Source organism: Trichosurus vulpecula, chromosome 1 (genome assembly GCF_011100635.1).
Source record: "Trichosurus vulpecula isolate mTriVul1 chromosome 1, mTriVul1.pri, whole genome shotgun sequence".
NCBI classification, from domain to species: Eukaryota; Metazoa; Chordata; class Mammalia; order Diprotodontia; family Phalangeridae; genus Trichosurus; species Trichosurus vulpecula.
In genome coordinates, this window is record NC_050573.1 from 517881161 (window position 1) to 517908201 (window position 27041).

General features: G+C 38.9%; 1 protein-coding gene across 1 annotated transcript in view; it reads right to left on the minus strand.

The window, feature by feature from the left end:
• TRPM6 (transient receptor potential cation channel subfamily M member 6) overlaps positions 1–27041 on the minus strand; it is a 167083-nt gene that overhangs the window by 33923 nt on the left and 106119 nt on the right. Inside the window, exons 25-31 of the mRNA XM_036748486.1 lie at positions 23017–23216; positions 17617–17749; positions 12733–13871; positions 12414–12526; positions 9654–9774; positions 4807–4892; positions 2263–2312 (exon numbers count right to left, since the gene is read on the minus strand). Of these exons, the coding sequence (XP_036604381.1) occupies positions 2263–2312; positions 4807–4892; positions 9654–9774; positions 12414–12526; positions 12733–13871; positions 17617–17749; positions 23017–23216 (1842 nt within the window). The remainder of the gene's footprint in view (positions 1–2262; positions 2313–4806; positions 4893–9653; positions 9775–12413; positions 12527–12732; positions 13872–17616; positions 17750–23016; positions 23217–27041) is intronic.

A 27041-nucleotide genomic window follows, 5' to 3' on the forward strand; every position in this document is an offset into this window, starting at 1 on the left:
TAAGAAAATTCAGTTCTAGACATGAAATCACTGGCCAAGAATTAAAAACAGAATCAATGAGTAAGAATTACTGAGTGATAAAATGTTCATTACAATTACATATTGTCAGTTACTGTATTTCTTTAGGGTGCTGGGTAGCGCCGTAGTGCGCAGAACACTGGACCTTGAGTCGGGAAGACTTAAGTTCAAATCTAGCTTCAGACAAGTACTAGCTGTGACCCTGGGCAAGTCACTTAACCTCGGTTTGCCTCAGTTTTCTCATCTGTAAAATGGGGATAATACCAGAACTCAACCTCGCTGGATTGTAGTGAAGATCAAATAATATTTATAATGTGTTTAGTATAGTGCCTGGCACATAGTAAAGACTGCATAAATGTCAGTTATAGCTATTATTACTTAACCTTGGTTAAATGTCTGAAGATGTGGGTAATAATAGCTCTACCTCCTAGGGTTGTTTTGATGATAGGATGTTGTGAAATGATAACTGTAAAGCACTTTACAAACCTTAAAGCACTATATAAATGCTAACTATTTTTATTATTAGTATCATGGTAATTATATTCATCTTTCACTTCTGTCTCTATTCTTCATCATCTGTGGATCACATATAATGTATTTCTGTATCCATGCTGCTTCAGAACAAATAAACCAAAGAGCTCCTTTCTATAACGTAAAAGTCAGTTATTCATTCTACAAATAACGCACCGTGTTTCTCTGGACAAGTATTTGATTTTTATAGCTTCAGGGAACTGTTTTTTTTTTAAATTTAGTGCAATGCCACTTGTGATCCTATTTATGTATCTGTATAAATTCACACCCTCACAACGAAAAAAATAAGAGTAACTCATATATTTAAGCAATTTAAGGTCTGCGTGTTAATTTCCTCACAATAAGCCTATGAGGAAGGTAGTATGGGCATTATCACTCAAGTACCATCATGGATTGGATGCCTAGTGGTTAGGGAATTGGACTTGGAATCAGAAAGCCCTGAGTTTGAATCCTGACTCCACCATTTATCAGCTGTGTGATTGTGGGAAAGTGACTTAACTTCTCTCAGGCTCAGTTTCCCCACCTGTAAGATGGGGCTAATAATAGCACCTACCTCTCAAAGTTGTTATAAGGATCAAATGAGATAACACATGTAAAGCACTTCACAAATCTTAAAGTAACATATATATGTGCATATATATTACCCGTTATTGTGATTCACAGATGAGGAAACTGAGGCTGAAGACAGTCACACTCTTCTATGTTTAGAAGCAGTTCTGCAGATAAGACTTTACTTTGGAGGGAATTTAAGGATCAACACAAATGACTGACACTTAATTCACTTGGTGAAACCCAGTGTTTAATGGAGATACTGGTGTTGAAGGTTAATCTCTATTGCTGGGTGACCAATTCATTTCATAGCACTTTTAACTGGTGACATCCAGAAAACACTAACAATTAAATAAAATATTCTTCGCACTTCAGTTCCCCATTTATTCTTTTGGATAACAAAAGTTCCAGAAATCCACTAAAATCCCTAAGTTTTATACTTTTATCATCAGAGCTGTTCCTAAGAAAGAGAATTAGAGTGTTGCTGAGAAGCCTGAGTAAGAAGAAAAAGATTCTCTTAGAAACTGAAGGGCAAAAAAATGAAAAGAAATAAGATACATAAGCTTAATTAGTTTCAGTCTAGTTTAGTCTCTTTTTTTGCTTTTAGAAGGTGCCAAAGAGTTATTTCTACTGTATGATTCACATTCAATGGATTCCAAATTGGTAGATCAAGTGTCTCCACAAGAAACTACATCAATGATTTTTTTCTTAGTTTTAAGAGAATCTTTCAGCACCAAGGTGGTTATAAGAACAGAAGGAAGGGAAGTTCTCAGTAGTGATAGTTACTGGCTATTATGTTAAAAATTAAAGGACTTCAGACATCATTTAGTGCAATCTATCTCATTTTGCTGTTGAGGAAACTGAGTCCCAGAAAGATAAATCATCCTGCCTAAAATCACACAGGTAGCAATTAGCCAAGCTGGGATTTGAACCCAAGTCCAAATTCAGCCATATCACATGACCAAAAGGCGGCAGATTTGAGGCGTTTGTGCCAAAATGTAAAAATTGTGTATTACTCAACAATTCTTACCCTTCTGATACTAAAAGGTAAATATGGCCCTTTGCCCATATTAATCATTTTTGTGAAGACAAAACCTTTGCCTAGCAACCTGAAAATCAAAAATACTGATAGCAATGCATTTCACTTGACTTCAAAACACTCACAGTGAGCTCCTGCTCTGACTCGTCTTCCAGGGAGCATTTGTGCTCAAATCCTAAAAAAAGAAGGAGATGTCTTTATGGATATGCAATACACGTGATAACCCTATGCTTTCAGAAGAACATGATCAAAGCATAACCTATGATAAGCAACTTTTATATCCTGATCCTCCCTGCCTCTCCCCCATCGCACCACGTTTTTCTTCCAAAGTCTTACAATGCAAGTTGAGGAGATACATAATAAGCTTAAAAAACAAGTAGGGATCGAGATGCAACCAGAAACTTAACAGCATGAAGTGATTTTTATGGTATGATAATGATAAAATGCAGTTATCCCTTTCACATCATGACTTTCCCTATCTCAGTTTCAATATATCAAAGGTCAGATTAAGAAATTAAGTGGGAATTTTGGGGGAGTTTTATGGAAGCAGCAGATGACAAGCAAAGGCCAGCAGACAACACAGAGCCTATGACTAAATACTTAACCCAGGTTTTACAATAAGGTACTCTAAATACCACATAATAGAAAAAGAAAAATTAAAGGGAGGACCAAAAGTTTTTACGCAGATTTTCCAGATTATGGGGGCACCAGGTTCCTAACCTCTGTGATGTAAAAGGGATAACTATAATAAAAAAAAAAAAACCTTCTGCCTCTGAAACTGGCTGTGCGACCCTCAGCAGTTCACTTAGCCTCCCAGTGCTCTAGTTTCTAGACTGTAACTTGCATAGAAGGTGCTGACTCTACAATGGTAGAGGGTAATTTCCTCATATGGGAGTTCCTTAAAGCAGTGAATTCACAGATCCAGTCCCTAACCCCATGTGAAAAGCATTGTGCTATGTATTGGGACAGAAAGAGAAAAGCAAGAAAATCCCTACTCTAAAGAAGATCGCTTTCTAATGGAGCAGAATAACAGGAGGTTTCAGCTACAAGTCACACAGAAAGGTCTAGTAGTTTTTAGGGTATAGTAGCAAGGTAGAAGGCAATGCATCTTCTTTAATGTCACTTTCACTAATGAAACTGTATCCATTTCTGGTGTTGAACCATTTGATCACGCCCAATCCTTCAACAACAGCAACTTTCTTTTCTGGGTCATCGGTAACTTTGACCATTGAGGAGACGTGGGCTGGAGGACTTGTAGAAATAGTTGCCAGGCCATGCCTCCCCAAGAGTTGCTTCCTCGGATGATGGCTCCTTGGCCTGGGTCGGAAGCTGGGCCAGCGGTCTGGAAGGCACTGCCATAGCCCAAGCTCTTGGGCTTGCCTGCTCATCAGTGCCATAGGCCAGCATGTCATGCCAAGGATGATAGGCTTCTTCTCCACAAGCGTTGCTCCTCATGAAGGTAACTGTTGGGCCCAAGCTGAGGGAGCTCGCTCTTGGAGCTGCAGCCTTTGGGGTATGAGTGGAAGTGGTTTTGGTAAATTTTTTTTAACTTTCCTGTTACATGCTATCTCTCCCTCTTGTCTCTTCCCTCATAGTGCCTTGTTGCTTCAGCTAGCCTGGCTTGCTGGCCCCATCTGTAACAACTGGTTGGCAATTGCTTGGATGTCTGGTCTCTTCTCCAAAGAATTTGATCCCCTGGATTATGGTGTGTAGACCGGGATGGACGGAGGGCCAGTGGATAGTAGAGATAATTTAGGCTTGGTGTTAGACAAGGTATGACTGCCAACAGGAGAAGTGACAAGGTATAAAAGGCAAATTTTCCTCATAGCTTCCCACCAGAATTCAGACCATTCCCCTTGGGTCCTGTATTCTAAGAGTTAAGTTTCTACCTTATCTTACCCATTACTAGACTACCTATGCTACTTCTCTGACATTTTCAAACCAAGCTACCACACATGCTCTTCCCTCCAGCTAGCTCCCCTTACACACTGTCTTTCCCCATCAGAAGTAAGCTACTGAAGTCAGGGACTACCTCGTTTGCTTACATTTGTATTCTCGGCACAGTACCTGGCACAGAGTAAACGCTGAATAAATGCTTTCTCATTCATTCATTTCATTCATATAGCATGATGTTAAGATCAAGACTGTGAAAGACAGACGTGAGATCAGAACAAATGTAATGAACTGGGAGAATAGAGAAAGGTGGGGAGATAAGAGGCCTCAATGAAAATAAAAACATTTTCCCTGCATATTACACTTTTTTGTGACCAAATCTTGTCTCTCCCTCTAGACTGTAAGCTCCTCAACTTTTCGTTTCCTCATGGCCTGGCACAGTGCTTCATACAGGATACATACTTAGTAAGTATTTGTTGAATAGAATTGCATGAAGGAAAGAAGGACAAAGGTAAGCAAGTAGAAAAGGAAAAAAGAAAAAACAAAAAAAAAACAGGTAAAGAATGAGACAAGTTTAACAAACAAACAAACAAACATTAGCATACCAAAATAAGAAAATAAAAAAAGAATTAGAGTACCAAAATAAAGAGCAAAGAAAATAAATTTAAGGTAGGGGATGAGGGAGAGTAAATGATAGGGCAGAAAGTTGAAATTAATGAGGTTGACAAGTTAGAAAAGTTATCTCTATATGTCACTTGTCAAATAAAATTTCTTACCTCATGGGATTGCTTCAGATGGTCACTGATGCATATGGCATATCTTTCAATTTTCTGAGATTTCATTTTCTGGTAAATATGTGGTTCTAAATGTAATTTAAAAGAAAATTAAAGCACATATTAGTATTTTTTTCACTTAAACAATTTCTTTTCTTCCCAGAAGAGAATTAGAAGTGTTTGTATGCTCTGGGATCAGAAGCAAGAAGCTGAAAGAAAAAAAAAACACCTCAAAACAGTATATTTACTTGACAGGGCTGGGAGAAATTTAGGTCAAAGATACAGGTCTCACTCCTCCCCACTAAAAAATAAAAAGTGCTAAGGAATAAAGTCTACATGTATCAAGTAAAAATTGGGTTTTATTTAATTTTTAGATTCAGACTGTAGGCATTTATAAGCTCTATGACAGAGCACAATGCTGCGTACTTAATATGCTGCATAATTATTGCAGATGTTGGGAGAATATGAAGAAATTATTGAAGACCTACCCTCACCCAAAATGGCTTTTAAATTTTACATTAAACATAAATGGAAGGATTCATTTGGAAGTGAAGGTTAATAAAAATAAAAATATATCAAAAAATTTAAAATAAAATGGTGGATGATGTTAGTCTGAAAACATCTCTCATTAATAGTCATTAGCAAAACACTAGAGGTGACTGGGGCTTTTTTTCCTAATGATTCTATTCTAAACAGAAGAGGTGAGTAGGAAATTCAAAAGGCCCACTTTCCCTTCAATAACAGAGGAGGTATTGTTGATAGACATAATTCTTATATGTTATTCTGAATCAGAAAAAAAAAAAAAGTGCCTACTAGGAAAGTCAGAAACAGGAGTCTTACTCTCCCAAGCAATTTTTGCAGAAATCTACTGATGGTATTTAAACATGCCTTCAGAAAATTTTTTGTGAGCCTTTCTCTTTTTCCTAAATGCTCCAAAACTAGATTTTCTGATTTGGTTGACATCACTAAATGACCATCTGACATCACTTTTACCATTCTAGCCTTATGTCATACAACTCGCATTCTTTAGGCCGAACTCAAATGACGTCCTCTTCAAGAAGTCTCCCTCGACGCCTTGAGTAAATTATGACCTTTCCCTCCAAAACCTCCCCCTGCCTAAAATGTCACTTAGTACCTTTTTGCATCATTTATTATATATGCTATTATAATTATTTCTATTTATGATATGTGCTTCACTAAACTATCCTCTCCATGAAGGCAGAAACCATTTCTTAATTATGTTTTATCTCTTCTTCAATGACAATTCACTGCTCTGGACCTAGGAAGTATGTGATAAATGTTTAATGAATTAGTTGAATGATACCTAAGTTCCTAATTTGGAGCATCTTGAGATAATTATTTTTTCTACTAGATATTTTTATTATAGTATTTATAATTATACAAATTATATAGTTATATTCGAATATATCATATAAATTATAAATTCCCACTATTCAATAAATTATCTAAAATATATAAATATAATTATTATAATAATATTATAATATAACATAAAATATTTTTATTCTACTAGATTCCTGTCGCCTTCTGACATTGGCCTTAATTAGATCCTCCTAGCATCTTTCTCATCCATGGTAAATATGGTGGTAAATTACTTCTTCCCCAAATAGCTAGATATTCCACCTATATAGATCACAATTGATCCAAGCAAGCCTTAGCAGATAATTCTAGAAGTTGGTATGAACATAAAAACCCATCACCCAATGACCAAATGAGGAATCTAATAACGCATATGACCAAAGAGTCGTATCTAGATTTAGAGACAGAAGGACCTCAGAGGCCGTCTCGTCCAACCCCATTTATAGTTAAGAAAACTGAGGCCCAGAGACATTATATGACTTTCTCGTGGTCACACAAGAAGTAAGTGGGAGCATCAAGATCTGAACTGACGTCCTCCTGCCTCAAATCTGTCACCCTTTCCATCAGACCATGCTGCCTCCCCATATTGGCACTGACGAGGGTTTGGGTCTTGCCATTCAGCCACTTCCAAACCCACATGATTACACTCTCATATTGTCTTTATCTATACATCTATGTAGATATACAGACACACACATACAATAGACACACACACAATAGCACAACAGACCAAATCAAGTGCTTGACTTTTTTGTTATTCAGTTGTGTCTCACTCTTCACGACTCCATTTGGGATTTTCTTGGCAAAGATACTGGAGTATATTTTCCTTCTTCAGCTCATTTTACAGATGTGGAAACTGTCATGTGACCCTTGCCTAGGGTCACATAGCTTACAGTAAGTGTCTGAAGTCAGACTTGAACTCAACCAAAAGAGCCTGGTGCTCTGTGCACTATGGCGCCACCTAGCTGCCCCTTACTGACATCTAGGTAGCATTCCCCTGATTCACCTCCAAAGAGCATGGCACCGGGACTTGGGGAGTACTATTTCAGACACTTACCAGCCGTATGACCCTGAGCAAGTCACTTAACCTCTTAGCCTTAGTTTTCTCATCCGTAAAATAAGGATAGTAAAAGCACTAACTTCACGGGGTTGTTGTGAGGCTCAAATGAGATAATATATGCAAAGTGTTTCACAACCTCTAAAGTGATACATAAATGCTAGCTACTATTACCAATTCAGTAACTATATTTAAAAAAAGGAATTAGGTTAGTCTGACAGGACCTGTTCTAATGAAACTATGTGGAAAAAAGCACTAGTTTTAGAGTCAGAGGGTATGGGTTCAAATCTTACTTTAGAAGGAAGTATTCTTTAAATATGATTATTTTATATTTACGATAGTTTGCTCCAAAACATGGCTTGTTACCACCCTAGTGCATCTGGAATAACAAGAATGACAACTTAGGACTCTATTGTACTTGAAGGTTTAAAAAGCACCATATACACGTTGGGGCAGCTAGAAGGCTCAGTGCATAGAACACTGAGCCTAGAGTCAGGAAGAGCTGAGTTCAAATCTACCCTTAGACACTTACTAGCTATGTGACCCTGGACAAGTCACTTAACCTCTGTTTGTCTTAGTGCACTAGAGAAGGAAATGGCAAGCCACTCCAGTATCTTTGCCAAGAAATTGCCATGGACAGAATGGTCCATGGAGTCATAAAGAGTCACAAAGTTAGCCATAACTGAACAACAATACCATATATACATGTGTTATTTCTCAATTGACTTAGCAACAGCAATATTACACTCATAATTTTATTTGCTCCTTTCAACCACTCTGTGAGCTAAGTAAAGCAAGTATTATAATGTCCTCTGTCAGACTTTCAATCCTCTTAATCTGGCCCCACCCTACTTACCTAATCTTATTTCCCACTATTCAACAAACACCCCATTTGCTTCAGACAGAACTAACTCTCTCCAATGTCTAACTGTTCACTGGCCCATAGTTTAAAGGTTCCTTTCTCCTTCTTTTTTTGTGAAAACTAAGAGAATTAACTTTCTCAAATCCCTCAAATACCTGTCCAGTAATTATATTAAGTTGTGGTTGAGATATTCAAAACCCATACTGGATGCCATCTTCTTAATTAGCTGTTCTCTTCTAAAAATCTCCCTTCTTCTTCTGAAAATGCTATTTCATAATTAGAGATTTTCAGTTTCTTTCTCAAGACTTCTTAATCTTTTTTTGTTCAGTCATTTTTTGGTTGTGTCTGACTCTTTGTGACCCCATTTGGGGTCTTCTTGGCAAAGATCCTGGAGTGTTTGCCATTTCCTTCTCCAACCCATTTTACAGATAAGGAAAGTGAGGCAAACAGGGTTAAGTCACCTGCCCAGGGTCACACAGTTAGTTAAGTGTCTGAAGCCGGATTTGAACTCATAAAGATGAGTCTTCCTGACTCTGGGTTTGGCACTTTACCCACTCTATCTCAACCTTTAGCAATGCTTTCCAGGTTACATCTGGTCACATCATTTGTATTTTTACCAGAATCGGGTAGCTGTCATCCAGTATGTTAAATCTTCAGTTTCTCTGTACTCTCCCAGATCCTCTCCAGATATATGTTCTATGGAAGCCAGAAGACTTCATAATGATTATTATCAGGCTTAAAGAAAGCTGCTTCAGTATCCTTCAGCAGGAAATCACCAACTCCCACTATTGGACTTGTCATTCTAAAGCTCTAAATCATTATTGATTAGAGAAATGCAAATCAAAACAACTCTGAGGCACCATATCACACCTATCAGATTGGCTAACATGACAAAATGATAAAATGATAAATGTTGGAGACATGGGAAAATTGGAACATCAATGCATTGTTGGTGGAATTGTAAATTGATCCAACCATTCTGGAGAGCAATTTGGAACTATTCCCAAAGGGCTCTAAAACTGTGCATACCCTTTGACCCAGAAATACCACTTCCAGATATGTATCCCAAAGAGATCATACAAATGGGGAAAGGACCCACTTGTACAAAAATATTTATAGCAGCTCTTTTTGTGGTGACCAAGAATTGGAAATTGAGGGGATGCCCATCAATTGGGGAATAGCTAAGCAAGTTGTGGTATGTGAATGTGGTGGAATACTATTGTTCTATAAGAAATAATGAGCAGGCAGACTTCAGGAAAACCTGGAAAGACTATTGGAGGACAAGAAAGTACCTTCCTTCTGGCCTTCCTCCAAATACTTTAATCATTTTTAGTATTAGTCTGTCAGATGCTTTTCATTCTATCCATAGATGACTCAATCCTGAGTCAGTTTCTGAACCATATGGTATATTCTTAGCCTAGCTTTCTCTATTAAGTGTCCATGATAAGATAAACATTCACTGTCTTCAATAGTCAGGGTTCATATTTACATAGGAGTACACCCCTAAATATATAGTCTAAAGTTCTGGAATTTGCACTGGTCATTACATACTTATCTGACTACATTCGGAGATGAGAAGGTGGTTTTTATCATCCTCTTTTTCTTCCCCTGAAAACGTTTTCTCTGCTGGCTCTGAATTCATCTGTGTGCTGCAGCTATTCACTGTTATCACCTGGAGAAAAGGACAGATGTTGGCAAAGAACTGTTCATCTCAAAGTATGATTGTTTATCACCTAGCCCACTTGAACTATTCCAAACCCAAGTCTATCTATAGCCATGAGACTGGATGTGCCAACTACAGTAGCTTCATTATATAAATATAACTTTATATGCTCATCTTAGGCTAGATTTTCCTAACGGACACAGACCATGCTCTAAAAATTAAAATTTTAAATTTCTTTTGTAATGATGATAATAATTAGGCTAAGAAACTTGTGCTAGTTTGCTATCAAATTCTGAAGGGCCATTATGGCCACTAGGGACAATCTATATGTGTAGCAGCTCTCAGAAAAATGGACAATCATATTTGCCTAGCATAAAGTCCATGGCATTTACAGAAAGCAAGAAAGCACTTAAGAGAGAAATTAGATAACCCAGAAATTGGGTAGAAAATTCCATGATTTTCTATAAAACTATACCATGTAGACATAGTCTACATATTTGTCTCAAATTTTAAAAAAAAGAAACCCGAATATATTTCCTGTTGTTCCAGATTGACCAGGGCAGTCCAATCTTACGCTTGTTTAATACAGACTGTCCCAAAACTGTTCAGATAAAGAAAAATGTACTGCCATCCCAAGTAAAACTGAATTTCTAATGGTTAGAGATAAAAAATGTTGCTGTCTCTTCTCTGTTCAGAAGTCTTCCCTCACAAAGAGCAACAGCTACCATGGTAATCAGATATTGTTCCAAAAATTCCATACAGGAACATTGTGCATACACACACACACACACACACACATGCACACATATATATACATACACATATATACACATATATGTATGTATGTATAGATATATGTGTGTGTGTGTATGTATAACCATACATACCCCCTTGATACAAACCTGTTTCTGGAAGAAAAGGAAGAGAATTAAGAGAAGAAACAGGAGGACCAATAAATGAGTGTGGAACCATGTAAATGGTTTTTAAGGCAGCATGAAAATGGTGGATAGAGCAATGAAATGGGAGTCAGGAAGACCAGATTTCAAATCTTGCCTCCGATGACGACTTCCTAACTACGTGACTCTTCTAGACATATCACTTAACCTTTTAGTAGATGCTCACTTTCCTCATCTAAAAATGAGTCCACTTAGACTCAAAGGCTTTAAAAGTCCTTTGCCACTCCAAATCCATGGTCCTGATTCTATGGCTAAATTTAGATTTTACAGGTCTGAATGATCATGTGGACCGTGGAGCCCGTCTTCAAAATCTACATCAAAGAAGGAGAGTAGCGTTATCCTGCTAGATCACTTGTAGACAAGTCTTCAAAATAAAGCTCAGAGTCCCTTGGTTATCCCTGATGGATTCACACTAAAATGAGATGGCAACATGGGTGCTCCAAATAGATTACTATTATAAAGGAAGAGTAAATATTTGGCCAGCTATCCTTTATGTTACGTCTGTTACTTTCTGAAGTCAATAAATACAATCTAAAGTTATACTTTCTTGACAACATTAATGTTGTATTAATAAAAACACCAGCAATAGCTCTTGGGAGGGGATGATGAGAGGAGGGGGAGTTAATATGAAATGCCAATCAAACTGTACTCAACATCCTCTTGTACTCTGTCACCAGGTTTCAAAGGAAAGAGAGATCAATTCTACAGCCTTGACATTTCACAGTATAATTAAACTGCATCATATCCCATACCCCAAGATCTATAACTCAAATTTTTGTTTCCAAGGAGTAAGGAATAAGGATATTCTATATTTTTAAATACTGTACTCGAGGTTCTGAGATCAAGTACTCTTTCTCTTCCCCAGGGGTAAAAAAGAAAACGTGAACAAAACCATATAATTATAAGAGGCTGAAAGAAACACCTTTAGGATCATATCTTAGTTAAGACTGAAAAAGCTAAAATTCTTTTAGGGTTTTAAGTCATTTCCCTCATCTTAGTGCCATCTTCAGAACAAAAGAATCACTGGCACGATGCCTGGCACATAGTAGGCACCTAAAAAGGTTTACTGATTGATGAGTGGCACCCATTCCTCCCACAGTTGTTTATTTATGAATAGAGCTACTTTGAGAGTCAATGAGATTTGCAAATTCTGATCAGCTCTACAGAGCAAGAATTAACTGGAGACCTTGGAAAACGAATTCATATTTTGTGTTTTGTGTGACCTAGTCAGAGACGAGGCTACAATATGCATAAATGGCAAAATGGTATCTGTTTGAATAAGCCTAAGCCATATCCCAGCGTGACAGAGCGGGTATCACTGAAAGGAATAGGGAGGGGAAAACAAAGACAATAAAAGAAGTCAGGAATAGAGAGGAGTCTCATGATCTCAACACATGTTTAGGAGTAACAGTATTTCTGCTGCTATAGATTCCCCACTATTGCTCATGGAAGAGTCCAAAGCACAGGGCTATAGGATCTTGAAATTAATCTTAATATTACAAAAGTGGATTAGAAGCTCCCTTCAATTCCTCACACTATTACATATAACATCTCTTTTGTGGGTCATCTTTCTTATACTGTATGTGGCACTCTGAAATAAGGAACAGCACGGCTTAGGCAAGTGACCACAACAAAAGAATAACCAAGAGAAACCAGAAGAAAATGTGGCTTTAGAAGTTAGTCCACACCTACCGGAACTTGAAATGGCTGCGGTTTTTTCTTTTCTTTTGACAATTTCCTTTCCTTACTTCGAAGTTTTGCTTTGGCCCACACTGACTGGGACCTCTCTGAGGGTCCTGAAAAATCTGTGGAAGACATGATTGAATGCAATAAACAGGACATGCAAGACTGAGGTCATTGTTTTGGAAAAAAAAATTATTTTTATAAGGTAGAACTAGAACACAGGAAAGATTGGGGGAGGGGGAATCAAAGGTCAAAGACCTTCTCATGAAAATCTGGGAATGTTTTAGACAGGTGATTTAGTATAGATGGAAAGATATCCTTTTCTTGCCTTTACTTTTGCTGGTCTTCATCAATCTCTTCTCTTTGTGGGATCTAAAGCTGCCATTTTGGAGAAAGGTCCAATCTCTACGAAGGGGATTGTTCCAAATGCCTGTGTTTGGCTGGAGTGATGACTCTGACTTTGAACTTTTACTGCATTGGAGGGACTTTGCTGAGTTGTGGTTAAGGGATTTGGTTGTCCCCATCTGGACTTGGCAGTCACCACTGCCTGAACAGTCCAACTTACACCTGGAGGGCAATTGTGAATGCCATTTTTTCTTTGTGCTAAACACGCCAGTTTCATCATCCCCTTCTGAAAATGCCCAATTCACATAGCCACCTCCTGCTCTTAAACTGTCTGTTGGGCAAGGAAGTGAAGTCACTTTCACTGACTGGGAGACAGAAGAGCTGGCTGGCAGAAGTTGATCTCCATTGTTCTTTCTCATTGATCCATTTACATCAAGATTACACTGCTCATGGGAATCTTCAACTGACTCTTTATCAACTGCAGATGAAGTCTGACAATTCAGACAAAGGGGACAATTTTTCTGATTGTCACATGATTCCGTTGGCAACCAACCCAACCCAGGCTCAGCTGCAGGTTTTGTAGGAGACAGAGCCATGTCAGCTTCAGCTGAAAGAGAAGCCCTTGTTGGACTGGGAGAAACCAAGAGAAACTGACTAAGCTTCGGGGGTGATTTGCTGTCAAGGAACACAGTAACTGGACCATTTGGTGTTCCTTTCTTTTCTTGGTCCTCTTCCTCTTGACTGTCCACGATCTCTGCAAGGGAATGCTTCTGCCTTCCAGAGAGGTGGTGGCTTCTCATCCGGCTCTGAAACAAGGACTGGGGCATGCTGTAATACTGACAGTCCCTCTTCCCACAGTTTTCTAAGCTGTTCAGCATCCCCGAGCAGATGACAGTGTTCCAGCTATGGGGGAGTTTTCTACGAGTGGCATGTTTGGAGCTGGTCAACATGGCTTCTTCTAGCTGAAGGGTGTCAACGGCTGAAAGTACTTTCAATGTATCTACTGTCAAGGCAGAGAGATCCTGCAGGTGTCCCACATGGCTGTCCAGAGAGAGCAAAGACTCCTTTATGTAGGACACTCTCTCATTCACTTCTTTAAGTTGGAAACACACTTCTGTAACCCTGGAAGGTGGAGGAGGGGAAGAATACCAACAAATAAAACAAACCACTACCAAAAAAATGGGCTATGCCCACCTTATTTTCTTTCTATCTAGTGGATACAGTATTGGACTTGGAGTCCTGAAGGTTTGAGTTCAGATCCTGCCTCAGACACTTACTAGCTGTGTTACCGTAGGCCAGTGCTGTCCGACCTTAGGTTTTTATTGCAACAACAGACAATATATTTTGATTTGCCATTTTAGTGAGAGTTCTGCCTTAGCTCGGCTTTACTAAAGCATTGATGTAAATTTCTATGCTTGTAGGAAGGTCCCATATTTTGGACAGCCCTGCCCTAGGCAATTCACTTACCCTCTCAGCCTCAGTTTTCTTATCTGTAAAATGGAAGCAACAATAATAATATATGTATATTATTTATAAGCGATACATAACAATTTATATATTTACATATTTATGTATATAATACACACATCTATGTAGTGCTTACTCTATGCCAGGCACTGCGCTGTAGAATGATTATCTCATTTTATCCTGGAGTATAGGTGCTATTATCATCCCCATTTTACAGATGAAGACCCTGAGGCCAACAGAGGTTAAGTGACCGCCCAGGGTCAAACAGCTAGTAAGTGTTTGAAGCCAGATTGATCTCAGGTCCTCCGGATTCCAGGCCTAGTGCTTTATCCGTTGTACCCCCTGGTGTCCTATAAAAGTCCCTACATCGGAGGGTTGTGGTGAGGATGAAATGAGATAGAATATAAAGTACTCTCTGAACCTCAAAGTGCTATAGATGTGCTAGATATTGACAATAATAAAAATAAGAATAAGACAGTGAAGACTATTCAAAATAAGTAAATCAATTCCCAAACAGTGAAATGATAAAATCCAAAATGTCAAATAATTAAGAAAAATAAACATATGAGTCATGAGTTATTGTAGGGGGAGTTGTTACGGAGACTCAGTTTGACCAAATGCTCTCTCTCATTTCCTTCCTTATTTGTTCCCCCTTTCAAAATAATTTCCTTATTACTTCAATTAACTTCTTGTCTGGAACCTTAACACTGTGGATATTCCTATACATTAATTTTGCCAAGTCTTTCCTACTTCTGATTATCCCAAAGTTCTCGTGAATAGAAAAGAATCCACTTATTTCTCATGCCTAGGAGATTGGTAAGTAATTATTGGGGAAATAAAAATGAAGACCATGACATTTGCAAATTTTACTGTACTATAGATGGGTTGAGCCCTTCCTATAACTCTTTTGTCATAAAACTGAATTTCTATACTCAATGAAAGCTTAATAAATGCCCCCTTGTCCTAATAGTAAGAGTAGAATGGGGGCAGGGCAGAATGTGGGGAAAGAAGGGTCCTTTAAAAAAGAAATACACACCACAGACAGACACAAATCCCTTTCCAAGAAATACACTTAATTAGTGCCTCTCTATTCAGGGTACTGTCTCCTGCAATTCAAAACCAGTACAATATGAAGCCCAGTTAATGGAGACTCATTAAGTCCCATTAGCAGCAGACATACTTAATGGATACAATCAAAACCATCAACTCTTCGCAGCCACAGATAACATGTACAATATAGACCTGCTAGAGGGATAACTTGGTTACCCTTACAATGTATTCTCCTGCTTTTAGAGACATTTATATTTAAAAGCTCTGATGTCCTGTGAAATACATTTTAGTTAGATTAGCATACCCCAGATGTGTTAATTAAATACAGCTCTTCTTTTATTTGAGTCAACGCACTATTAAAGTTAGCTGTATTGATATTCTGAAGCATTTGTTCTTGTATTTATTTTCAATTCTGCTTCTACTCTATGAGAGGCTATGTCTCAGGGGGATCTCACCTAGTGGCTCCTTGTATTTACTTTGGGAAAGTCTCTCTGTCTCTCTTTGTCTCTCTGTCTCTCTGTCTGTCTCTCTGTCTCTCTACCTCTATCTCTCTATCTCTCTCTTTTTTTATTTTAAAAAATATGAGCAAAATAGCTCACCTAAGAATTATGTCATTGTGCATAACTTGATAAAGAAATGACAACGACTAAAGCCACTCATTAAACAGGAAAACGAATACTGGACCAAACACCCAGAGTCAAAAGGAAACTTGTGGGCAAAATGATGCTTCATATAGCTATATAGAGAACTACTTCCTTCCAGCTTTCAATCTAGGATCCTAAGATTTCTAGCTACCCCAAGTTGGGGGGGGGGGGGGGTTTGCATTACCATTAACACCCAACTCCATAGAACAGCCAAGCTAAGAGAAACTGTCTGACCCGTTGCTTCTTTCATTCACACCATGTTTCCCTCTTTCCTCACTCCTTATCAACTCACAACCCAGTTCATTCCACCTCAGACAATCTCTTACCAGATACATATATATCCTCTTTAAGCCTCTATTTCCTTCCCATTTCTCTTCCAAATTTAGCAAAAATTACCCCAGAAACACATTCCCTCTTTCTCCTTTCCCGTCTTCTTTTTGTTGTTGGTCATTTTTCTGTCGTGTGTGGCCCCATTTGGGGTTTTCTTGGCAAAGATGCTGGAGTTTGTCATTTCCTTCTCCAGCTCATTTCATAGATGAGGAAACTGAGGCAAACAGGGTTAAGTGACTATCTGCTTTGCTGCTATACCCTAGGGATCATGGGAACCTTTCCATCCAACTTGCAACTGAAACATTCAATATGTTGCCTCCATTAGAACATGAGCTCTTTGAGAGCAAAGACAGTCTTATTTTTCTTTCTAAATCTTGAGGACTTAGCATAGTGTTTTACACTTCTTAAATCGTTCAGTCATTGTCTCTGCCTCTGTCTCTGGGCCCCTGTCTCTCTGTCTGCCTCCCTCTCCCTGTCTCTGTCTGTCTGTCTGCATGTCCTTCTCTCCTCCCACCAAAAGCAGAGAGGACCAAATAAATTCTTGACTTGCCGTATTGATAATTCCTTCCTGTAAAAGATGGAGAAGGAAAAAACAAGAGGAAATTCTATTCCCAATCTTATTCTCATTAATAAGGAGAAACAAGTTGTTGGGGATAAGTCAAGCAGCATTTAACCAAGCGCCTACTTTGTGCTAGGTACTATGTTAAACTCTAGGGATACCCCCAAAGAAATCAAAGAAAAAGGAAAAGAACCTATATGTATAAAAATATGCACAGCAGCGCTTTCATGGGTGGCAAAGAATTAGAAGTGGAGGGAATACCCATCAATTGGGAAATGGCTGAACAAGTTGTGGTAGATGATTGTGATGGAATGCTATTGTGCTAGAAGAAATGATGGGGATGGTTTAAAAAACTAAGAAGACTTGTATGGACTGATACAAAGAAAAGTGAGCAGAACCAGGAGAACACTGTACACGGTAACAGGAACAGTATAATGATGATGAGAATGACACCTGGAGTTTCAAGCCAGGATGAGTGAGAGAATAGTGATACTCTCAACAATGAAAGGGAAGTTAAGAAGGTTGGAGGTAAAAGATAAGGGGATTTCCAATATTAGTTAAGGTGAGGGAAGCAATTTGTGTCCATGGTTAAAGCAAAGTTATTTGGATAGACCAGGGATAAGCATTGTGGCCTTGCCCTCATCTGCACACTGCTCAAAGACCAGCACCAGTGCATTCATATTGTGTTTTACTGGGAAGCTTTAAAATATCAGGAGCCCGATAAACCTTTTACAACCAGTCTTACTATTGTCTTGGAACCTGTACAACCTATCATCAAGTTTTGTTTCAAGCAAAAAAAAAAAAAATTAAACCCTACCTTTCAGAGGTTACTCGTATTCTCTCCCCATAACTGGAATTCAGGCTCTCTGTTTTTTCATGGAAGTATTCCTGGACACATTGTTCTTCAAAACCATGGAGCTTCTTGAGATCCTCCTCACTTAAGTAGAGTTCTGAGGAAATGAGATAATATAGAACACCAATTATATAGACAGGGTCTTTCTCCACCTTTTAAAGAAACTGATAATGTATTTGGGGAGTTATTTCTTCTGAGAATAGAGATAATGTTATTTACTAAAAGTTTTTTTTTCTTTGGCACCTCTTTCCTGGGGTGGACCATCCCCATCAAGCTATGCTTTCTGCTTTGTTCTATAAACAGATGAAGTAATATACAATGGAATAATGGAGATCAGATATTTCACCTCAATACATTCATATATCAGCATATTTTTAAAACTAAAAATTACATAATAAAATACAAGGTGAATATTTGGGATTGTTAAATTTTCCAGAAAGAAAAGAGAAAAGGGAAGGAAGAATAGAAGGAAGGGAGGAGGGAAGGAGGGAGGGGAGAAGAAAGAGAAGGAATAAGAAAGGGAAGGAGGGAGGAAAATAAGGAGGGAGGGAAGGATGAGGAGGAAGTTTTTTACAACTCAGCATAAAAATTCTACTCATCCATAGTAAGAATTTACAGGATTAATTATGAGACATTTTAAAAGAGAATCCTCCGTGGCTTCTCTTTATGTTGAGAAATACCAGCTGAGTCAGAAAGTACATTTGGAAGTGTCATAACTAAGTCCTTGGGGTCTCCCAATATCAGCAGCCTGGAAAGAAAGATACAGCATGTTTTCTGGTTAATGTCCACCTGGTGGCACTATAGTCCTGCGTTTAACATTAGTTACACGATTAGTAGTCAGAAGCCAAGCTCAACATGCAGAATGTACAAGAGAAACTGTCCAGGCAAGCACGACTATACATAGGCTGAAATTTGGTGGCATAGAAATGTCACAATCATGGGATAGGGGCCCTGACCATAAAGGGCCCAGCACATGCTCTGATCTAGACCTGACCCAGTCCCACCCAATGCAACAAGCAAGGACCTCAAGTCATTGACTGACACATTCCTATAGCAGCCTTAATCCACCTAACCCCTGAAGGGCGGAACTGTTCTGTATCCAATCACTGGATTTGCTCCATGCTGGAGCATAACATGTGCCTTAGATCCAAAGACCTTCAAATTAACGTGGGGGGGGGGGGGAGGGGCAAGGGCGGGGTGTTGAATTCTAAATGAAACCAGCAATTCCAAGACTGGAGGGAGTTGGGGGAGGAGAGCAGGACAGAGTCAGTGGGAACAAATTTCCCCTACCAGGAAGCCAAGGATCCTAGCTCTGTCCCCTTTAAACAAGAAGTTGCAGAATGAGGTCCATGTCTCATTAAAACCCCAAGCCACTGATTTCAATTCAAAACATTTGTTCTTTCAGAATTGTGAATTACAGGCTGAGAGCATTAAGAGTATGTTAGTATGGACTTTTGGACGGCACAGCGTATAGAGAGTCAGTCCGGAACTCGAATCTGGCCTCAGACACTTAGTAGCTGTGTGACCTTGGGCAAGTCACTTAACCCTGTTTGCCTCAGTTTCCTCAACTATAAAATGAGCTAGAGAAAGAAATGGTAAATCATTCCAGCAATTTTACCTTCTTCTTTCCTGTTGACTCAAGCACACTTCTCAGCCAACTCACAGCTACAACTGAAAGGGATCTCCGAGATTATCTAATCCAACTTCTTCATTTTATTTTTTTAATTACTTAATTTATTTTAGTTTTCAACATTCACTTCCACAAGATTTTGAGTTCCAAATTTTCTCCCTATCTCTTCCTTCCCCCCATCCCAAGACAGCATGCATTCTAATTACCCCTTTCCCAACCTGACCTCCCTTCAATTACTTCCCCCCTTCTCTTATCCCTTCCCTTCTATTTTCTTGTAGGGCAAGACAGATTTCTATACCCGATTGCCTGTATGTCTTATTTCCCAGTTGCATGTAAAAACACATTTTAACTTTTGTTTTTAAAACTCCCATCTTCCCTGCCCACCCACCCTCATCAAGAAGGCAAGCAATTCGATATAGGTTATACATGTGTAGTCATTCAAAACACTTCCATAGTAGTTATATTGTGAAAGGTTAACTACATTTCCCTCCCTTCTGATTACCTCTCCCCCAATCTGCCCTCCCTTCTATCATCCTATCATCCCCCCCTCTCTGATCCCCTTCCCCTCTACTTTCCTGTAGGGCAAGACAACTCTTTCATTTTATAAAGAAGGAAACTGAGACCCAGACAGATCATTTAAGTGACTTGCCCAAAGTCATGGCTAAACAGAAGCCAAAACAGAGCACGACTTGAATTTAGTATTAATCCTCTATTTATTTAATATCTATGTCTTTTTTCCCTTCCCAGTAGAATGGAAGTTCCTTGTGGACAGGGACAATTTTTTAGGGGTGGGAGAGGGAACGTCTGGAGCCTACCGTAGTGCATAGCACACAGTGGAGATTTAAACATTTGTTCAGTGGGACTGAATGGTTGTGAAAGCTTGAAAAGGGATGTGTGGATGATCAGCCTCATTCAGGACCTGATCCTTCCCCATCATAAACAGACAAGGGATAAATGAGAATAATTAAAGCATCGCTCTCTCCCTATACACCACGCATTGCAGAAGAAACACTGTAGACTACCAAACAACAGCTGTTCCTCCAATCAGAAAGCAAATTTCTGTCTGCCACAGCAGAGCCACTGAGATCAGAACTTCAAATCTTATGAGCAATGTTCTAATCTAGGAAATAAAAATGATGGAGCTTTCCTGGAGAATTCTTACAGGGAGATAACTTAGCAGCCCTCAGGCTCCCAGGCTGGTATAAATAAGGGACCTAGCCCTGAAATGCTGGCAGGACAGGGCACAGCAGGGAAACTATTCCTGGAGAGCGGTAAAACTGAAGCCACCAAAAATGTCATTTATCCAGGGGTTAGCCTTGAAGGAACCACATGTATAGTGGCAGACAGGTTCTTGGTTCTGGGTTATTTTGTTTTGGGGGAAAGGGGAATTTCTAACCATACACACTTCAGGGGAAAGCCATTCAGGAACCAGTCAATCAAAAAGCATCTATTAAGAACTGATTATGTGCACCTCACTGGCCCTTGGGAATAAAAGGACAAAAATAAAGCTCTCCAATCTCGAGGGGCTTCCATTCTATCCACGGAAATAACAGGCAACAGCAACTAAGCAAATACAAAATATATTCAAGATAAATGGGTGTGGGGGTGGTGAGAGGCGAGATCAGGAGAGGATTCATGTAGAAAGTGGCAAGTGAGAGGAGTTTTAGAGAAAACAGGAAAGCCTACAAGGTTAAGACAAGGTGGGAGAAATTCCAAGCATGGAAAAGAACTGGTAAAGTGCAAAGAAATGAGAGATGAACTATCATCTGTGAGGGGCAACAAGATGGCCACGTTGGCAGGATTTAGAGTTTAAGAAGGTAAGCAAAGTACAACAAGGTTGGGAAGGTGAGTTGGGGCTAGGTTGTGAAGGGCTTCAAAAACGAAGCCGAAGAGTTTAGATTTGATTCATTTTCAGTTGGGTCTGACCCTTCATGACCCCATCTGGTTTTTCTTGGCAAAGATATTGGAGTGGTTTGCCATTTCCTTCTCTGGCTTATTTTACAGATGAGAAAACTGAGGCAAACACGGTTAAGTGACTTGCCTAGGGTCACACAGCCTATAAGTGTCTGAGGCCAGATTTGAACTCAGGAAAATGAGTCTTCCTGACTCCAGGCCCGGCATCCTGTCCACTGTGCCAGTTGGGAAATAGCTAATCATGTTGTAAGGCAACAGCTTGACACTGGAAAAGCCACTTTGGCAGCTATGTGGAGGCGATGCCTTGGTTCTTCCCTCCCCTCAAAGTCCAGCAAGGATACCCAACCAGAATTAACTGAGGCAGGATTCTTCGACACAGGATACAGTAGGTAAACCTTTCCTGTGCTTAGGTCCATAAAAGCTCTGTGACAACTGGTAATCTGTATCTACGGAGTAACTAGAAGTGCATTTCTGGTTCTCAGCCAGAAAGTGTCTAACATATATACCCTTAAACACAAGAACTATTTTCAGAACCAGCCCCAGACTTACTGGCCCTCTATAACCACTGCACCATACTGCCCTTACCCAACAATAAGATTCTCCACTTAGCAAAAACTGAACAAAGTTTAGCTTCTCCATTTTCCCCATTTCTACCTTATATCTTCACCTCGCTTCTGCCTGTTCAAAGCCTCTTCCTTTTTAGGAAAGTCAAGGCGAGTCATAGATATTACTCCCTGAGTCCGGGATGTTGATAAAACAAGCTTTGGGGTTTCAGAGGGAATCTTCATTTCCTAATCCTCCTTTTTCTGTTCTTCCTTTTCCTCCTTTCTACTGCCACTGCTGCTGATGTTGGTGCGCTACTGCTACTATCACCACTACTACTACCACTACTACCACTACTACTATTGCTACTACTACCACTACTACTACTACTACTACTACTACTACTACTACTACTACTACTGCTACTACTACTACTACCACTACTACTATTACTACCACGACTACTTCCACTACTATTACTATTACTACTACCACTACCACCACCACTACCACTACTACTACTACTAACATTACTACTACTACTACCACTACCACTACTGCTACTACTACCACTACTACTACTACTACTACCACTACCACTACTACTACTACTACCACTACTACTATTGCTACTACTACCACTACTACTACTACTGCTACTACTGCTGCTACTATTGCTGCTACTACTACTACTATTACTACCACTACTACTATTACTACTAACTACTACCACTACTACTACTATCACTACTACTACTATTACTACTACTACCATCACTACTACTACTACTACTACTATTACTACTACTACTACTACGATTACTACTACTACTACTACCACTACTACTACTACTACTATTACTACTACTACTATCACCACCACCACCACCACCACCACCACCACTACCACTACAATTACTATGGCTATTGCTACATTGAAATCTATGTTCACAGATAAATCAGTAGTACTTTGCCTACAAACACAGATTTAACATTTATTACAATTTTCTTTCTTTATCCCAGTATAATTGAGTCTTGCCCATTCATCTTCCTATAAAGAATTCCTCTTCATTGAGCCATCACCAATGGGTCATACACCCCATAGTGAAATAATCTGACAGATTTACTCAGATGTTGCTAATCTCTGATCACCATTTAACCACCCATTATCCTCCTACTACATGCCTAAATTTCATCTGCAATGAGCTGTATGTCATACCTCTTGTCTCACTGCCTTTCATTTTTCTTTTCAAGTCAGAAAGCTAGCTGATACTTACTTAACCCAACATCACCCTCTTCTTGGTCCAGTTCATTTGGGGCTCGGTGATGGCAGACACAACGGAATAGGAGAAATATATGGCTCAGTAAGATGAATGGTGGAGGCAGCCATGGTTTCTCATGGTAAGTCATGATGTAACGGTAGCGATTATATTTCCACAGTTGATCTGAAATGGCCTTCATCTGATAGTAAACGTTGCTGTGAAAGGAAGTAAGAGAGGCAATTCTGACATAATTCAAGCTAATTATTTGTTTTCCAATATTTATGGGAGAGCTGGTTCATTATACCCTAAAAACATGAGTGAAACAAATGCCCGGTGGCCTTATATGTTCTCCTGTCTACCAGTCAAGCCCGAGAGCACATTAGTATGGAAGATATGCGAAGGACAGAAACTACGCACAGAGAGGAACTATTTTAAACCTTCGATATCCTGAACAAAAACTACTCTCTAGTCCTCACTGTGCATCAATTTAACTTAAAGAAAACTCATCTGACTGAAATTTGTTTGGGGGGGGGGAGGGGGGAGAGAGAGAAGTATAGACCAGAAATTTACTAAATCATTTACACAATCTTCAATGTAGGAGTTCCACTTACCTAGTAACCCTTGCATGAATTAATCCAAACTCAAATGATCACTACTAATTTAATTATTTTAATGCAGTTAATTTAATGATATGAACTGCCCCCAGGAGAAAAGATATTTCTTATGGGTAATGGCACAAAATTAGGTCAGATTGAGAGAGCTTCTTGTATGAAAGGAAAATGGGAAAAGGCTTTGCGCTTCTGTCTTCTCACCTAGACAGTGAAAATGGTTAAACTAGTTGCTTCGTTTAGCATTCATTCAACAAACATGCGTTGAGCTGTATTATGTCTAATGCCCTAGTCCCTGCTCAAGGAACTTACAATTTTGACGACCTCTAAGGTCCCTTCTGTCTCCAAAACTATACCACATTTGAGCTTCCTAAATTAACTACTTAACTTAATGGAACTTGGAGTCTGAACCACCTCACCTAGCACTTTATTATAAATTATTATTTGGTCCACCACTTGTTTCATGAATGCCTATCCTACCTATTCAACAAAAGTCTACGTTTCTCAAAGGCAGGAGGCATAATCCATATATCATTTGCAGCCTTCTCTCTCCCACTCCTGCCTGGGCCAAATTTCACACATTTCCAGGCACGTGTTTTTAGCACAGTTCTAGGCACTGTGTCCTATTTGTCTTTATATCCCCAGAACTGCATATAGCCAGTGCTTAATAAATGTTTGTTTTGTTGAATGGTAAAGGCACTCAATAAGCAGAGTCATGGAATCTTCAGACTGGAAGGCCATCTAGTCCAAAATTCTACCCAATGTAGAAATCTACTCTGCAACATCCAAGACGCAACCTCTGATTTATGATGAAGGACTCACTCAGTACTTCATAAGGCAGCCCATTCTATTTCTGGAGATCTCTCTTTGTAATGACAACTTAGATTTGAAGATCTTTCCCACCCATTAATAGGGCATGTGACCTGTTTACCTCATAGGAAGCCTAAGTCATATGTGGTGGGAGGGGCTTGCTGAGAGGGAAAGGGAGTTGTGTCACAGGAAATGCTGAGAGAACAGTTAGAACTGAGGGAGAGAGCAGACGTGTTGTGCTGTGCCGTGAGTGAGCTTGTGGGAAGGTCCCAGCAGAGGGGCGAATGGTTTTGGGATGGTGAGGCTCTATGCTGTGATATTGTGCATTGAATTCTTTGCTGCTGTGATGGATCGGGCTTATTGGTTTTGGGATCTGGTTCTCGGTGTCTGAATAAATGGTTTACTTCTTTTACCTTCAATATGGAGAGTTTCTTATATTTTGTGATACAAAACCACATAGGCATTTTGACAATCATCTATATTGTGATTTTTGCCTTGCTGACACACTCTTCCATATACTAAGCTTAAACATAGCTTTCTATAACTTCCAGTCATTTCTTCTATCATCCAAATCCACAGGATAATAATGATAATGACCCTAATAATAGCTAACATTCATATAGTGTTTACTATGTGCCAGACACTGTGCTACGTGCTTTACAATTAGGATCTCATTTGATCCTCAGAAAAGGCCTTGGAGGGAGGTGCTATCATTATCCTCATTTTACAGATGGGGAAACTGAGGCAAATAGAAGTTAAATGACTTGTCCAGGGTCACATAGCTAGCAATTATCTGAGGACAGAGTTGAGTTCAGATCTTCCTGACTCCAGGCCCAGCACCCTATCTACTTTGAGTATTGACTCTCTTATGTAACAACCTTTCAAATATTTGCAGATAGATATCATAACCCCCCCAACATACATGTTTTTAACCAGCTAGATATTTCCTAAAACTTACACAAATTATGCTATTTAGATATATCTTTATATCTATTGATCGACAGATTATTGGACGAAAAGGTGAATATATCTAGAATGCTTATTTTAAGCACCTTGCCACCGATGAGGTAAATTTGTCAACATTCATGTGATAGATTTTTATGAGGAAAAAAACAATCAGTCTCATTGTTGTGATCACAGTTTTAACAATGGTACAATTTTCAGTTGAGGAATCAAAGTACAAAGATCATTGTCTCTCCTATATTGTGAATGCTGAGAATTATCTTCTTGTATATATTAGGAATTTTTTTAAATATCTGCTATAGATGATCACAGAAAAACTTCAGGATCTTTTGAGTCTTAGGGACAACAAAATGATAGGAAAGAAAAATCACAACATCCATGTAAAAATAGCTCAGAGCTCCATTAGTTCAACTGAACAAGTCATATCAGTTATAAGTAAACAAGAATTTATGGTAAATACCAAAAATTGATCAATCAGTCTTTTCTTGAAGAGTTCCAGTGAGGGAGAACCCTGAGGTACTCCATTCCACTTTTTGACAGCTCTAATTATAAGAAAAGCCTTTGCAATAAAAGATGGTTTCTGCTCCAAAGGCAATTTGAGGAGGTCCCAGGGCATAAAGTCATAACAGATTTGATCAGCTGTTAGAAGTAACAGGTACCATTTACCTAGTTAGGCAAGTACAGACTTTCTACATTCCCCATCCCTAATAACTTCTTGAAGTATTAATCTATGGAAATAACATACCAAATGATTTCCATACCATCATTTACCAACAGTCTATTTCCCTCTTGTGTCCCACCAATTCCATTTCCCACTTAAGATCTCACATCTTATGCTTATTCCTAGTTGAAGCCTTAACTAATCCTCATCTCTCCAAAATTTCTCTGTCCATGATTCCAATACTTCTTTTCTAAAGTGAAAACATTTTGTTTTATTTTTTCTAATTACCCATAATAACAATTTTAACACTCCTTTTTTAAAATTTTGAATTTCAAATTCTCCCCCTCCTTTCCCTCCCACCTCCTTAAGAAGGCAAGTAATTTTATATAGATTATACATGTGCTATCATGAAAAACATATTTCCACATTAGCCATGCTGCAAAAGAAAACACTGACCAAAGGAAAAAAAAAACAAGAAAAATTTTTTAAAAATTTAAAGTATGCTATGATCTGCATTCATACTTCATTAGTTCTTTCTCTGGTGGTTGATATTTTTTTTTATCATATGTCCTTCAGAATTGCCTTAGATCACTCTATTGCTAAAAACAGCTATGTCATTCACAGTTGATCGTCTTACAATACGGCTGTTACTCTGCACAGTTTTCCTTGTTCTTCTCACTTCACTTTGCCTTAGTTAATATAAATCTTCCCAAGTTTTTCTGAAACCATCCTGCTCCTCACTTCTTATAGCACAATAATATTCAATCATAATCATACACCAAAACTTGTTCAGCCTTTCCCCAGTTGATGGGAAACCCCTCAATTTCCAATTCTTTGCCAGCACAAAAAAAGAGCTGATATATATATATACACACATATACATATACATATATATTTAATATATAGCTCTTTTTCCATTTTGTTTCTAAATCTCTTACAGACCTTGTAGTGGTATTGCTAAGTGAAAGGGTATGGCACAGCTTTTTAGCCCTTTGGGC